Genomic DNA, 16834 nt, shown 5'->3' with positions numbered 1-16834 from the left:
CCCTTTTGTCCAATGTTCTCTAGCCCTCTGGGAAAACAAACACATTTAATATTCAGACAGTAGAGAGTAGGGCACTGCAACAGCAAATAAATTCAATACTGAAAGATCAGTAAGGTGATTAGTATAAAATTGTAAACAAGTGGTCAATGTTGCAAAGAGATGCCAACTCTTATGTGTAACTGATACTATTCTATATCAAGACTATATCAAGGCTATACAAAGGTAAAGGAGTTTGGACAGGTACTATTGCATATATAAAGCTCTGAAATAGAAAACATCCTCAGTATATTTGTATTTCTTTATATTTGAATCCTCCCAGTTTTAGGTGAGTAAAATCAGATTAGGTACCCACAGGAGGAGATACTGCAAGTACTGGAATCACCTCTAAGTGCTGTGGCTAGTATAATCTGGGTAGAATGATGCAGAAGTTGAGCAAATTCAGATATAAAGTAAAAATACCCCAACCCAATAAATTTTTAGAAAAATTATAATCTCTAGGTTTCTGCTTTAATGAGTGAAACAGATACATAACATCAGCTGCGCTATTCTCTTTCCACATAAGTGTGTGGTAAATTCAGTAAGTGCTGCTGAAAAGTCAAACCACATGCAGCAAGAGGAAACCAGAAGACCTCCATAGACCTGATTCCCATGTCACTAAAGGTTAACATGGCAGAATTCCACTATGTTTTAGAGTGTAAGAGCAGAGCCATATGCAGGGCTTCCACTTCCCATAGCATATTTTTATTGTAGGTGTTTGACATTTTTGTATCAGATTTGGCAAAGTTAAATATATCATACAACACTTTAAAAGTGTTTCTATGTTAGGGTCTAAACCTTCTTGCCATGCCATATCCCCAGCTGAGGGCTTGGGTTTATATTTAGACTGTAAACCTAGTTAGTTACCCTTCAGGGAAGATACATGAAAGTTGATTTTGATCTCGTATATCCCAGCAGGATCATCCAACCTTGGTTACAACCAGTGGGAACTTCTAAGCTTTAGTATGAAATCTCTGTCTCTAGTTCAATGAGGTTCCCAAATGGTGAAATTTTTATAAACACAACTTTAGATGTGGACTTGTTTTAAGTTCTGCTCGTTCTACTTCCTCATGTGACAGTTATGCCATGCTGCACAGCAGATGCCCACTAGGCTTTGCTGGGATCTGAATAGATCAATATTGGACAGTAATCTTTACCTTTTTTTTTTTTTTTAAAGAAATTTGTTCCCATTTTTCTTCATGAGAAAATTTGATCCCAACTTTTAACTCAAGTTTTAGTTGTGAGGTCTGTACAGCTGAATGATGATTGCATTTACAGAAAATTAAAGATCTAAGAAGTATAAAAAAGCACAAGCTTTTCATACACAACAGATTACAAATAGTTAATCTAAGCTCTTCAAAAGTATCTATTAGTAAGCAGACTGTGATGGGCACTAGAATTTAGCTTGCTGAATGTCTTAACATTAGTGTGACACAACTTGCAGATGGCTCATGCCCTTGTGCCACTCCCAGGCAAATGCTGCATGTGTAATGCTTCTACCTATACATGACAGTTTCTGGGCAAGTCTGATAAATTTCAACTATCCTTTAATTCAAGGGAGAATGAAAAAGGTTGTCTTTCCACGCAGATTAGCTCCACTTCTGGAGACTCCCTCTCCAGCAAGTGAACTGGAGCAAAAATACAGCCTTAAGGGTGCTATGCTCTGCTCTTGCTTGAAAACACTTTTTAAAAACCAACAGACCAATCGACCCCCAAAAAGATCTGCATGATGAACATCTGTATGATGAACATCTAAGATTACTTTGTGATTTTTTTGTAAGATTTTAATTGCTGCTGTAAAGTCTAGAGTCATCACTTTGTATTTCTTCCTGTCTCTTCCATACAAGTGGCAAGTTTGAGGCCACTCTTGCTAGAGGTAATGTAATAAAAACTTGTAAGTGATTCCATTAAATATTCACTTCTAAAAATCTCAGACCAAAGTGACAGATCTCACCAGAACGAAGGAAAAGGAACTCACAAATACAGAAACCACAGCAGATTCCTCAGCTGGGAGGTTGCCTTTTGGTGGGCTTTGGTGGTGTTTGTTTATCGTTTCCCCAGTGCCTCCTACACTTAACAGTACTTCTGATTATAACCTTTTATGAAAGAAAAGACCCTTTTTTGTAAGGGACCTGCAGTTTCTGACTGCTTTCACTTAGGAAGACTCTGAACTATATATTAGAATGAGAGGAAGAGCAAGTACAAAGAAATATTAAACGTGTGTCTGTCTTGGAAAATCTGAACCCACGTTCTTTTGCAGGGGTTACCTGCTGATAACATAAACACCATCTGAGAACCAGGTATAAACAGATTAGGATAAGGCATAACTTGTTTACTTTGTGTACAGTTAGATGCACTCATCCTCTACCTAATTACAGAGTGTAGTAGCAAAGGCTTGAAGCAAATACTCAGTTTTAAGCAGGAGCTAACATCTTGGGTAACTAATTCTGAGCTGCAAAAGTAAAAAAAAGATGCTCTACTGCCCCAAGGATCTGATCTTGCTTTCCCAAAGTAAAGTTCATGAAGAAATGCATATAAAATACATATCCACCACAGCTTGTACCTAAACCCACTCTTAACTCTGTAGTATAAGAGCTCTCCAGTGATAGAAGATTGTGTGTGTACATCTGTATCTGTGTGTTCATGCACATGACACGACAAGACCTGTGAACCTGGCCAAGACCCTATTGCATATAGAGCCTTAAGTTTCTCATGTTTTCATCTTCCATATCTTAAATGTGTGCATACTACACGTGTGTGCATATTTAGTTTGGATTTGAATGAATTTTTGCGTTTTCTCAGAGCACACAAAATGCCAAGTTTCAATTTGCAGAAATGTTTACTATGTTTACTTAAAGCTGCAACATCTTTCAAAAGAGAGAAGAGATTCATATGATGGACCTCACTGTTATCAATCTATACTGACATCCAGAAATCTGTAATTTCTTATTGGCAAAATCACCATGACAGCTAAAAAGTATCAGCATAAATCAGGAAATTTTAGTCCTATACTAAAAATTCCGTTGTATAAATTTCTTTTAATTAAGGTATTCCACAACTCTAGGAAAGACTATGACTGTGCCATAGTTCTGAATAGCTGCAAATTTCAGGTAAATACCAGCTAATCTGTTTCACAAACTACCCTAGGAGTGTCTGCATTTGACAGGCAGATTTCTTTTTAAGCATGCACTAACCCTTGCATCAAACATCAGTTAATCCAAAAGTTTTAGAAAAAAAAATACATTTAGAAAAGAATTCTGGGTGTTATTTATAAACCTCCAGAAGAAAGCTCACTGATTGGTGAGGTGTCACAATGAACTACAGGCTAAAAAGCAATACAATTAGGAAAGAACTGCATGAATGCTCTGCAAAACTAGACTTACATATTCTTATCGATAGATTAGAAATTATTGTGTGATTCCTGTATTTTTTATAAAGTACTGATGTCAGAACCTCTCCATTTTGGGCATCCAAAGTGCCACCTGAACTGTCACCATTGTTGCAACATGCTGAGCACTGTTTCTCTGAAAATAAACCTTCCTGACTGTACCTCATATTAGACCCTTTCATCCTCTTAAGGTTTTCCCTTGATACTCCCCATGTTTGTGGGGGCCATATCTGCATAGAGTTTTAACATTCCTGAAATGAGGGAAAGCCGTCAAAATCAGAACTATGGTTATCCCAATATTCCCTTCCACCACACAGGAAGAAGGTGATGATTTAGGGTTTAAGTCATTCTGAGCAGCTAAGGGGAAGGAAGCCAGTTCTGTCTGACCACACACATTTTAAGCACAGAACTGAAAAGCAGATCTAGGTGTATCTTTTGCAACCGGAATTTCCTCAGAAAATGCCAATTCACAAAAATAGACACCAGTTCTATGAAATTTGGATTAGGAAAGGTTTTACAGGTTCTGCATGATGAGCAACCCACTGAAAATACTTAATGTGAAAACAAAAAACATGAAGGTTTTATTGGTTTTTTGGGTTTTTTTTGCTGTCATTCATTACTTTGAAAACAAAAAACATGAAGGTTTTATTGTTTTTTTGGTTTTTTTTTGCTGTCATTCATTACTTCTGCTTCATTGTATGAATAAATCAAAACTTTCCCTAAGTGTTATAATTTGAAGCACACACTGGTTTAATACTAAACAGACATTCTACTGTGGTAATTTAAAAGTCCAGAATAACCACTTTAAAGACCCAGTCTCTAATAGTCCTCTGCAATGGAGATACTTATCTCTGGGAAGCTTAACAAATCAATCATCCCTTTTTTACTTTACTGAATAAATGTGGCTAGAATTATGATGAGCTCTGTAGACCTGTTTTATTTCTCCAAATAAAAAGTGCCAAAGACTGTAGCAGATTACGCTTTCTCCTATTAATTAACTTCAACCCATAACCTAGTCAGGCCTTTGTCAAGACACAAGACTATACAATTCTTAGTTGCTTTGCTGCAATGGAGAGTAGAGAGGGAAGATAAATTGTCTGTTTTAATGCTATTACATCTATCCTTTCAGACTGCTGGCTACAGCCTCTTAGTGAAACATTTACCACAGCAGAATGAGCTGCTCTGTTTCCTGCTCAGATGTACAAATGCTATTATGGGCAATCATGGCCTGCATGAAAGGTTGTTTGGTTTGTTGGTGTTTCAGCCCTGTTCAGCATGAAAACAAGGGAACCTGAGCTCAGAGTCCTCAGAAGCAGTGGCACAGCTCTGGGACTTTGCCTCTCCTGGTTGTGCTGCTGCCCTGAAATGCTTGGGGCTCTTGGGGTAAAAGTCATCAGGCTCCCAAGAGAAAAACAGGAGAGGATATAAATTTTCTCTAAGAAGCAATTGTCGAAGTTGGAACCTTAATGGCTTTTTGGGCTCCTAGCAAAAGCCAAGTTTCTCCTTTAAGTCCAACAGTGCCTGTAATACATGTCTGAATGCTTGAGGTGCAGATCCTGAGGGGGTTTGGACTCACACGGAGTGGAAAGGTCAAGCTTCCTCTTTGTCTGCAGGAGTCCTGGAACCTAGTGTCCTTCCCTTGCTTGCCTTATCCCTGCCTTCCCTCTCTGTGCTGGCCAGACAGATCAGACTGGTTTCTTGTCTCTTTGGCCAACCTTTCACTGTAACTTAAACAGAAATATATCACATTATTTCCTGAAGTAAATGACAAGCCTGAATACTGAATTCTGTAAATTGAAACATTCTTTTAATGCACTACAATAAAAAATAGCTACTTACAGTCCTGAATAAATAAAAATACAAAAACAAAGTTAGACCTGTAAAAGTCTTCCTGAGTAACTGGAAATTTTCAGTCAGTGAAGCAATCCTTCCTTATGAGCTGCTTCAAAGTTCTTTTCATTCTCTTCAGTCCCTCTTCACTAGATGTTTTGCCTCTCAACGTAAGCTGTGTCAGGATTTCAGTGTTAAAAAGCTGCTTCTTCTAAGAAATTTGTTATAACAATTTTTTTGTTGTTTCAACACTGTGCTTTAACTTGTCTAGCTCTCTCCTCCCTTAATGCTTACCTGCCAGTGAATTTAGAGAAAACAAATCTAGTCTTTCTTCATTCATGTAAAGCTTAATCCCTTGGCCTGGCATCATAAACTAGATTCCCTACTTCTGTGTTCCTTCCTGTACATCTATTTTGGACATGAGTGACCTATGTTGCACACAGTCTTCCAGGTGGAATGATCTGTTGTCTAACAAGCTGTATTGTTTCATAGAAGGTAACTGTAGAATCTTTAAAGAGAAAAGCTTTAATGTAGAAAGTAGGGAAAAAATGCAGCACAGCACCTCTATGTATTTTTTAGTATCTAAAGAAGAATTATCTTTTTTTAAATAGCAGTTAACATGTCGCCTGTAGAATCTTTTAAAGCAGTAGAAAACGTATCCAACAAGCCTAATAAAACATGAGACAGAAGCCTCAACTAAATTGAGAATCTCCACACCCTGAATCAAAACCCACTAGAAATCCCTGTCCTAACAGCAAGTTAGCAAAACTTGCACTGAATCCCGGAGAGCATCTACTGTACACAAAGTAACCATGTCATGGCTTTCTGGGTATTTGTGAACTAATAAAGGGAAGAGGCCAAAGTGGGAAAGGGCAGAGTAGCTCAGTCTCAAGTGACTGCTACGTAAGTTGGCATCTCTGTAGGTCTGATGCATTAAGAATACACACTCACGCCCAGCCGCAGCAGCAGAGGTGCTGGTAGGAGAGGAAAGAGCATTGGATAACGATACGTGACTAGGGCTAGAAATATTGGTTACATCCTGGGTCTGGCTTGTGACGGAGGACTGTCTCCTTAGAGCCCCCTGAAAGGAAGTGCCACTCTTGAAAGTATTGACTACTTCGATCTGTAATGGAGGAAAGAACGAGACAAGTTGCTTAAAGTATGGATACAGTTGCATAACTGACAGGAATCATCATGAAAAACAGTAAATCAACCGTGCACACACTTTCACTTCAACCAAAAGAAATACTTTTAAGTGTCCCGTTTAACGTTCTTTGAAATGAGATGATTCAAATTTTCTGTCTGCGTAAAATGAAACAGCTCCATAGGAGGCTGCACCAGTTTAAACAGCTAGAAGATTTGAAATAATAATCTTTAAAATTTAAACCAATTTATTTATATGGAAATAAATAAACTGGAATACTTGATATAACTAACCTCCACTTTTTTTTTCCTACTGAGAATAAAATTATATTGTTATTAATCTCCAGGTGTTGTTCCAGAGAGATAAAAATTCAGTCTTAAAATTCACTTAACTGGAATTTGCTGGTGGATGGGGATGATACCCAACCAAATGAGAAAAACTTTACTATTCAAATTGCAACTCCATTTTGTCTACAAACCCAAGGTTGCCAGTACACTGCTTTGCTAAAATAAGTGTTCCAATATTTTATCTGACTTTTTCTGTAACGAATGTTTGTATAAATTTAGCTTAGTGATAAAGAATGTTGGTCTTTTATAACTAGAGATTGCAAAATATTAATATATTATCTTTATACAGAGCACTTAAAATCACACAGAAGATGATGTGGAAGTCAGTTGACTATTGCAGCAAACAACATTACAATTGTCTACTTGTTATTTTTTTATGTCTGTTGTATTCACTGTTTGATATATCCATCCTGAATACCTTCCTGTATGCTTTTATTAATCACCATAGATGATGAGTTAAAAACAGAGCTGAGTATTTCAAGGCACTCTTTGTCATCAGTATAACCTAATAAAAAGCAGGCTCTGTGTACAAAAGTGGAGCCAGGGATTGGCAGGAGATAATATCAAGGAATAAATACATCCTACAAATCCCTTCACATCAAAATGTCCTCTCTGTTACATTAGTACAACCACAACATGACAAAACAGCAGTAGTATCCATTAGAAGAATTCAACCAACTACTTTTGTGAAGCAACCCTCTGTTACCAGATCTTGCAACCCAGATTGCTGAAGATACACAGCCTGGAATGTAGCTGGGAGAAGGTCAAGTGGTATATTCATCAATTAAAACAGCACAAGTCTTGGTGCAAGCCCTCCTGAATTTTCCAGCTGGAAAGCACTGTAATAGATTGGCTAACAGTTTCTGCTGTGCTCAGCTTAGGAATAAACCAATTTGTGTGGCTGCATCTTTACTAGTATGGCTGTTTCCCCTCCCCTGATCTTATCTTTGGCGAGCGTTGTTTATTTTCCTGCATGTTTTTATGGCAATAATCATACCTCAGGCAGCTGTAAAAGGGATCAAAGGTTACTGCTGTAAAATTGGCACACTGAACTTTTACTGCACAAACCCCACACAGCTGATTTGCTCACTGCCCCACTGTTTGAGCCCTGTTTACCACATCCATTTCAATGTGCACACTCAGAGTTGTACAGCATTAAGCAGTCACAAGGCCGTACAGCTTTGCTCTCAGTGGTTTTGGCAGCAGACTTGTTTGGAATTCCATGTCCAATACAAATAGCACAGTAAAAAAAGGTGCAATATGAGGTGAGTTAGCATATGGAATAAGGGTAAAAGAGAACTAAGGTTCACATTGGCATCTAGGAAAAACCACATGGCTCAAACCATTGGTTACATGGCACATGAAATACTCACCTGAAATGCTCACTGCACAAAAGTGGAATTAAATACAGATCTTGGGTTTTCATGATCTAACACAGGTGACAGAGCACTCTTCAAAAGAGACCATTCAAAAAGATTTTGTTTAAAGACTCTTACTGAGAGCATGAATTGTGCTGTCACTGTAGAAGACACAGATGGCAAAGCCTGAGCCAAAGGGCATTTCTAGATGTATGTGTGTCCGTCAAAGAAACTGAAAGGAAAGACCTCAGTCTAAGAGTGAAAAGATATGGGAAGATCTGCATTTAATAGTTTCTTCAGAGAGCAAGAATTACAGGCATATAATTTACTTGTTCTCCTGAAAAATGTAACTACAGCTCTTCATGGATATAATTCACTGGACAATGACAACCTTTCCAGAATCTTAAAAGCAGAACATACAGGGCTGTGTTCTGCCTGAAGCCAAGAAAGAAGAGAAGAACTTGGCCCAAAAGTTCATCTTCTCATACCAGGCAATAATAGAGAAGAAAGAGTTTATAGAGACAAATATTGCAGTTCAAATTAAGATGCTACTTGTTAATTACATAAGGAAGCATTTATTTAGAACAATTCAAGTTGCTAAACAGGAGAAAGTAAAAGATAAGTCATACATTATGAAAAGTTTAAAACATTTCCAACACAATATAGGATGCAATTGTATTTTGAGCATAGGCCTTCAAGTAAAGAAAAAAAATGCTGTCCTAAATTTGAAACTTATTGGTAAGGTTGAAATTTTTCACATCTGTCTCATTTTCCTGTGTGTTCTATACTCTAGAAGATCCATATTTTCCTGTGTGTTCTATACTCTAGAAGATCCATATTTTCCAGGTGTGCACAGTTTATAAATATATCAGTGATTAGTAGGTAGAAAAGATAAAAATCCTATACTAGCAGAATAGTCCTGGCAGAACAGATTTTTTTTTTTTTCAGATTTTTTTAATGCAGAAGAGATTTTCAGCATTTCTGTTGTCATTAATGTTAAGAGGACCCAGGTCTCATTCACCTCATATCCAACTAGGATATTAATTTTTAAAAAAACCAAACCAAAACCATTTCTGCATAAAATAAAACGGTTTCCATTCCACTTGCACAAGGCAACTACAATGTTTTCTCTATTAAAAGCTATATGGAAACCATCAAATGAGGTGTTAGCTTTTATCTAACTTGAGAGCCACTTGCCAGGAATGACTTAGGTTGCATTGGCTCAAGAGAAAAGCTTTAATGTAGAAAGTAGGGAAAAAATGCAGCACAGCACCTCTATGTATTTTTTAGCATCTAAACAAGAATAATCTTTTTTAAAATAGCAGTTAACATGTCGCCTGCATATTTTCAGTTTTTCCTTTCATTCTCAAAACATTTCTAGGCAGTTATTTCCCACATGATGCAGATAAAGCAAACTGAATTACAGGATGAATGAAGCAGGGGAGGAAAGAATCAGGCCAGTGTTGTCAAAATCTGACACATAGCTTGAAAAGTTTTCAAATCTGCACACTTCAGAATGTTTCTATTCTCAAATGTGAGTTAACTGGAAAGGCTTGTCAGCATACAATTAAAAAAGATGCAATGATTTTTGGATGTTACTCAGATTATGCAGTTTTGCGTGAAGGTGAACTTGGTGAACTTTCCAAAGGCTATTAGACCTGCCAAAAGGGAATGATAAATCTTGTCTCTTCCTTCAGAATGAAGACTTTGTGAGAACTGCAACAAAGACTTGGGAAAAAAATGCTGAAAACTAGCAAAAGCTGAAAAGTCCTGTCTTTTATGCAATTTCAGACCATCTTCCTCAAACTTGCAGAACTAAGATGAGTCATTTGTGAATCTTCACACATCAGTTGTCTTCTGAGACAGCTATCCAGTAAGGAAACCTTTCCATTAAGAAAAAGAGAACACACATCCACCCAGAGAATCCCTATGGTATACTTATAAGACCACAAAATATCTAAATGAACAAAAGCAGACCAGAAAGAAAATCAGCAGCAGATAGTCAGACTCTGACTTAGTCATGTGCCTTTTTCATACACCTTTCTTTAAAGTGAATTTGTTCATGTCTTCATAGAAATAGGTCTGACATTTCAGTATGAAGAATCACAGTGGAAATCCCATCTCTGGTGTCCCAAGTTTGAAGCCTCTGTTTGAAAGAGGACACCAAAAAAATGTCTGTAGCATTGCAAAGTTTTGTAGCTTGGATGATTTGTCATTGGAGCACTACAAGGGAGATCTGTCATTTAGCTGAAAACAACCCCCAACCCTACTGCAGATCCTTTAGAACTGGTTTAGGATTGAAGGCTTTTGTTGAGTGCTGTGGCTGTCTGTCCAGTAATGACTGAATAGAAAATGAGCAAAAATAATCTAACTTACAGCACAAGCATATGATGGTGGAAAATAGCCTTGTTAGGATTGGAATGATCAATCTAGTCGGGAGAGTCTAGAGTTTATTCCTAGTCTGTCATCCTCATATATATATAAAATGAGGGGATGCTCTACCTTCTTCTTCCGCATCTCCAGAAGTGCATTAGACATCAGAGGATTCTTGCAAATCCTCCAGCTCCCCAAGGATGCTACAGACATCCTCATCTTCTTCCATCAACTCTTCTTTAGCTGCTTCCTGAGAAACGTAGTACAAGGATATGAATTCCTTTGGACGGGCCCCAACACACAGAGCATCGGCATGTGCTCAGCTCAAGGTCCATCCAACACTGGATCTAATTTGACCTGTATGTAAGTTCATCACTCTCCAGTGGATACCGTGGGCCTATTTTTGAATCTGTTGGCCCATTTCCTTTTTTTCATTATCATTCCACAGATGTGAAATGGATGTAAAAATCAAAGTCATTGAGTAAACAAACTGAGAAAAAAAAATCACAGAGGCCTCTTGGCAGAGGGAAACAATATATCCTACTGAAGAGACTTCTACAACTAAGAGCAGGAAGGAAATGAAGAAGATGGATGTTAGCAAAGAAATATAATTAATGTTCATTTTGGTTTAAATAGTATAAAAGAATAATTTATCTGTGAATTAAGTGGACAAAGATATGCAGCACTAAGATCTACCTCCCAGACTAGAAAAAGAACTGAAAGGATGTAATTTGCTTTTTTGTGCTTGTAGTTGTTTACACTCACCACAACCAGAAAGACATCCTGACAGAAATGCCAACAGGCAACACTCCTCCTATAGCCATCAGGAAGAAAAGAATGCACATTTAGAGGTCATCTTTCCATAAAGATCCCCACTACCTGGGCACCTGTTTGTCACCTCTGCAATTTGAATTTTCTCTCCTGATGAGTGCTCCTGACTCAATGGAGTCAAGACACACAACGTCAAAGCTGAAGATCCATATTTAATCACTTACCACAGAACCTTGGGAATTTCCCAACCCCTTAATCTCTCTGCCAGTACTTTCCACTCTCTTTATTTTATGTGCTGCAGATGCACCAAAGAGACCTAACTGTCCTAGTTTCAGTTAACTTCTTTCCGTCATTTTTTCTATATGTTGCATGTTTTTCTCAAAAAAAAAAAAAAAATCAAAACCCCAAACTATCAATTTGTAAAAGAGCAGAATGTAGTGTTTGTCTTGGATGAAGACAAAATCCTCAAATCTTCTGAGATAAAAATGTTCTTCAGAAGATTCGTTACAGAAAAAAATATTTTTCTGAATTATTCACCTCTTTTCCTTGTAAGCCTCGTGTAAAACATTCACACCTGAAATGGTGATATCTGGTCTCTTTTGCAAGCTGGCAGGAATATTTGATCTTAGAAAGATCAAGTAGAGCATACCTGAGTGCAATTAAACACACTACTTCACTGCAGTGAAAAAGGCAAAATAGTTCCAATCATTTGTTTAGCACTACAGAACAAATGTTACAAGCTATGGCAATCTGGACTGTATTTAGCACCATGATTCAGTGCAAAGATTTGGTATATTAAAAAATGCCATGGATTTTTGTATTTAGCAAAAGTTGGGGACAGATATTTCCACAAAATCATCTGTAGTAGCTAACACATACACTTCAATATTTAATCGATGCTTAGGCCCTTGCTAGCAAAAATAAATCCAGAACCACATTTTTTATTACCTAATAGGAAAGAAAATCAATTCCTTTTCATCGTGAGATACATATATATGGTAGCACCAGAACAGAAGAGATGGGGTTTTTTTTAATCAAATGGTATTTCAGGCTTCAGACTCAACAATTTAAATGATTCTGCTATTGCAGAAATGGCAGCAACAATCTATTTTTGACAAAATAAACCAATACTTTTCAGGAGCCTTCATAACATCCTGTGAGCTATTATCACAGCTAACCATTTCCAAGCAGCACTATTTTGTGAGCTGTCATCACTGAAGCAGACAAAAAACATTCATTCACAATATTCTCAAAAACATATTCCTATTTTTGCACATTAGCATTTTATAATCTTTTCAATTTTTCTCTTCTGCTATACACACACGAATCCCTTTGTTCAGTTCACCTCTTTCACTTCCTCATGTGTTCCTCCTTTGAAAACAGCTAAGCAATTAACAAGTGCCATCCACACACACAAACACTCTGTGGCTTTCCTTTTATCGTTCTCTTGCCTTGATCTCAGATTAAGCATTTCTTTGGAGTGTTTTTAGACCATCTGGGCATTTACTTTTAGCATACCTGGGTTTGGATTCTGTTGAGCCCTCTGAACCAGAGAATTTGTCCACGTCGAAGTTCTCTCTCTGCATGATCAATTTCTTCAACATCTTCATTGAGTTCTTCTTCAGGAACCTCCTCCTTCTCAGTGAGCCTCCCTGCCTCCTTTAAAAACTTTAGCCTACTTGTTGGGATGGTTGCAATGACCTAAAATTATAAAAAAGTACTGAAAACATAAGCCTCATTCAATAACAACACCATAATAATCTGCTAATTACAAAAGTACAATAATATTTTAATAAGAGTTATAATCCTTCAGGAAAGCTGAGATAAGCCTGTTCATAATAATACTCGACACTTATAAAACTCCATTTGAGTCCAATAAATACTTAGATTACTGTGTAAACAATTAGCACTACTTGCACGGTTAAACCACATTGGCAATACACAGCTGTGGGGCAAGTCCAAGGCTGGGAAAATTGTTATCCTTTCTCACAAAAACTAAAAGAAGATGTAAGTATCTTAACACAAGTGTGTAAAGAAAAGATAGATACTTCCGCAACTAGAGTTTGGGCATTTCTAGTGACTGATTTTAATGAGAGCTGAATATTCGTTGCATTTCATGCTTATGAATCTTCTCACGCTACACTGGTTGATGGATTCAGCTTCCCTTTGTTTCAGCAAGTTGAAATGCTTTTCCTGGCCTTACCAAAAATTGGCTTTCTGAAAGGTGTAGGTCTGACTGTCTCCCTGCTGGAGTTCTCACAGGGCTCTCTCTTACTCTGTGTACTTAATACTACTAAATTCTGATTAACTCAGACCCTTGTCATATTCTGGTTTTCCACCAAAGTGGTCCTGGGAAGCAATTAATAGAGGATATATCTAATGTCTTAAAAATTTACAAATAGTGTAGCTAGACAAAGTAATAACACAATTATTTGATATATATTTCAGTGTTACCCTCTTGGGCAGTCATTTTCTCTTTGGTCTGATTTCTTTTGTTGGCTCCAATGAAAAGAGGAGCAGAGGGCTATTTAAACAAGACATTACCTGGAACATATTGAAAGCTTAAAGTAAATCTCCTACAAAGTTAACTATTAGACCATTTAGCAAAAATAGTGCTGCAATTTCCTTTTTTGTTTGTCTTCATTTCAGCAGTGAGCAATCATTTCTCAGCAGCCCAGATGGATGAAAGATGAAGATAGAATCAAGACAGTTGCAGGACAGTTGGTGAGGAGAGTTTTGGAAAACTGGAATGGATATAGTGAAGACACATGAAAAGGTACCAAATATTTTCAGGATGAAGATAAACCTCTGAGTTTGTTGAGTGCCTCCTTGAACTTCATGATCCACAAGTTCACTTTTATTATATTATTTTTAAAGACAGCTAATGAAATGTTAAAAAAAATACCCAAACCAAAGCCAGTTTGTACACTACTATAGAACCTTTAAAAAGGCATTTTGGGGGTTGAAAACAAGATGCTAACTTGGAAAATGAATGAATTGGTGTGAAATGAGCAAAGATAGAAGGGGAGAAAAAAAGAAAAGATAAGTGCTAGTCATTTAAATACTTACTGAGAGACCTTCAGCTTTCCCCAGCTTTCAAAACACTACAATGCATCACTCTACAGAGAGAAGCTACTTGAGACTGTTTGGTATCTGATGAAATTCAGGGTGATGAAGTACTTGCAAGCAAGTACACATAGAATCAACTCTATTGGGTAGTGACTCTGTGAACACCCCTCTCCTTCACAACCTCTCTCAGCCAAGCTGATACATTTTGCCTTAATTCTTTACTTAGGGTGTTCACATGTCTTTTTCTTTGTTCATTTGTTTTCCATATCTGCCCAGTTCAGGTAATGGCAGCCGTAACACAATGGATGCAGATTAAGGAACTAAGTATTATACCCAGAAAAAATATCAGTTTTATAAAGTGATCAGTAATTCTGGGAATGTAACATGAAATATTTTAGAAAGTCTTGGTTTTCAGAAGTAATCAGGGCCACCTGGAAGAAAAGTGTCCCTCAAAGAAAGCACCTCAGATTAAATTCCTAGAAACTACACCTTAAATGACTTTTAGAAGTGCCAAATTTGACATCTAAACTTGAAAATCTTGATTGGTTTTAGTGGTTCACAAGAACAGCAGGGGGTGGATTAAAAAAAAAGGGTAACAGATGTTTTGTGCTCAACTAGAATTAATCATAAGAGGACAGAAAAGACTGAGAAGGAAGAGAAGCACCACTGCTAAAGGAAGTCTCACTGCAGAGCTCCATCAAGAGAGGACTTGCCATAGACTGTAAAGCATGTAAATGTGTACATAATGCATTTTTTAGCTTGTGTTTTTCTTTTCTGGCTACTAAATACTGACCACAAGAGAAAATATTTTTTTCTTTGCATTTGCTTTCTTTTCAGTGATAAAAATGTGGACGTATTCTGATACCAGTGTTCATTTAATGGCTAAGGTCTTGCACTAAGGCTTGGGCAACTAAACTGAAAACAGATGCTGATATTATCATTAGTTTTCAATGCTTATGTAATAACAACCTGTAACAAAAGTCAGAAGCCAAAAAGTACATTGATCAAAGGCTGTGGGAGATTCTTCCCAGATGAATGGTCTAACAAAACAGGCAGGACTTTTCCCTCTCTCCCTGCTTCACTTCCCCTGTCCCAAAGCTGGATTTTCCAATCAGCTGAAAAATAAATAAACTTTCCTTTCCAACATTATCAAACTGATCTTAGGTCTTCCTCCTGCAAGGTCATTAGTCAAATCCCTTCTTCAGGTATTAATTACAGTAGAATCCTTTACTATTGGCAGTTTTCAGCAACATATGCATTAAAAGCTGTTCAGATTCTGAGCTTACTTCTTTGAAAACCTGAGGCTGAACTGTCCAAAAAGGGTTTTTTTCCCCATAAAAGAACAAGTATCAGTTTTTAAAGGCAACATCTACTCATTGCAAGTCCATCAGAACCGTATCAGTATTCAATTGCAGCTGGCAATTTCTTGACTCTTTCTATATAGTGGCAAACTGTTGATCTAAAGTATCTTTTTTCCTAAGATAAAAAATGGAACTTCACATTTTCTTTACTGTATCAGGTGGCATCAGCTTAAATAAGCTAATAATGCATTCAAAGATGACAAAAAATTATTAACTTTGCAGTATGTGTTTGCACAGAAAAGAATGATGTAGTATTGCAACAAAACTGATTCTGTTTGTGTTATTACTTCCAGACAGATAATCCCCATTTATTCAATCATCTTATTGTCATTTGCTTTTACAACTCTCTATAATTATTTATCAGCTAATGATGACACAGGATATACCAGAAATTTAAAATGACACATTGATTTCACTGCATTTTTCTGCAACTATTAAAGGAAAAAGTTCTTTTTCTTGCATCTCCTCTGCCATCCTTCACACATAGAAGTAGGTGGATGGAGGATCACCATGGGAATATTTTAAATGGAGTTAGTCCTATGCCAGTTAGCAGCGCCCATGGATTAACAGAATGGCAGGCTCAGTAAGGGAATGAGTTGGTTGACATAGAATTGGAACTTCATTTCACTTCCAAAAATTTCCCACATCCTACGTGGGGGACTCTAGTGCAGGCAAGGTCACAGTGCTTCGCCTTTCTTACACTTTTTTGGGGGGTCTAAAAGACTTGGTTGCAACTGAAACATTTCTCCCAAAAAGCCTAACTGAAGACAACCTTGGTGATAGTGTGCCCTGCTCAGGGAAAGAAAAGATATGAAAATTAACAAAAATCCAAAAGAACAGTGGGATAAAACACCCTTACTGCTTTATCTATCTTTGAAGTTCTCAGAGAGCACCTGTATTTCAGCATGTGCTACATATGACATGGGAGAGATCAAGGAAACAACAGCACAGTAGGATTATGAACAATAGCAGAGCTTCCAATCTGCATATTCTTGAATGCTTACCTGACCCCATACAAGTTCTCCTAATCCAATAAATACACACCACATCCACTGGTCAAGCTGCAGGGGAGAACAGCTAAATGGTTTTCCTCCAAACTGGACAATTACTATCTACAAAGAAAAGCACAAAATAAAGGGGGTAAATCTTTTTTTTTT

General features: G+C 37.2%; 1 protein-coding gene across 6 annotated transcripts in view; it reads right to left on the bottom strand.

Moving 5' to 3' along the window:
• LOC103806491 (plasma membrane calcium-transporting ATPase 2) overlaps positions 1-16834 on the bottom strand; it is a 173073-nt gene that overhangs the window by 4635 nt on the left and 151604 nt on the right. For all 6 annotated transcript variants that reach the window (XM_009079186.1, XM_009079187.1, XM_009079190.1 and 3 more), the window contains 2 exons: positions 16682-16789; positions 12766-12948 (listed from right to left, as the gene is read on the bottom strand). In XM_009079186.1, coding sequence (XP_009077434.1) covers positions 12766-12948; positions 16682-16789 — 291 coding nt within the window. The remainder of the gene's footprint in view (positions 1-12765; positions 12949-16681; positions 16790-16834) is intronic.

Source organism: Acanthisitta chloris, unplaced genomic scaffold (genome assembly GCF_000695815.1).
Source record: "Acanthisitta chloris isolate BGI_N310 unplaced genomic scaffold, ASM69581v1 scaffold3427, whole genome shotgun sequence".
Lineage (NCBI taxonomy): Eukaryota > Metazoa > Chordata > Aves > Passeriformes > Acanthisittidae > Acanthisitta > Acanthisitta chloris.
This window is presented reverse-complemented; position numbering and strand designations above follow the sequence as displayed.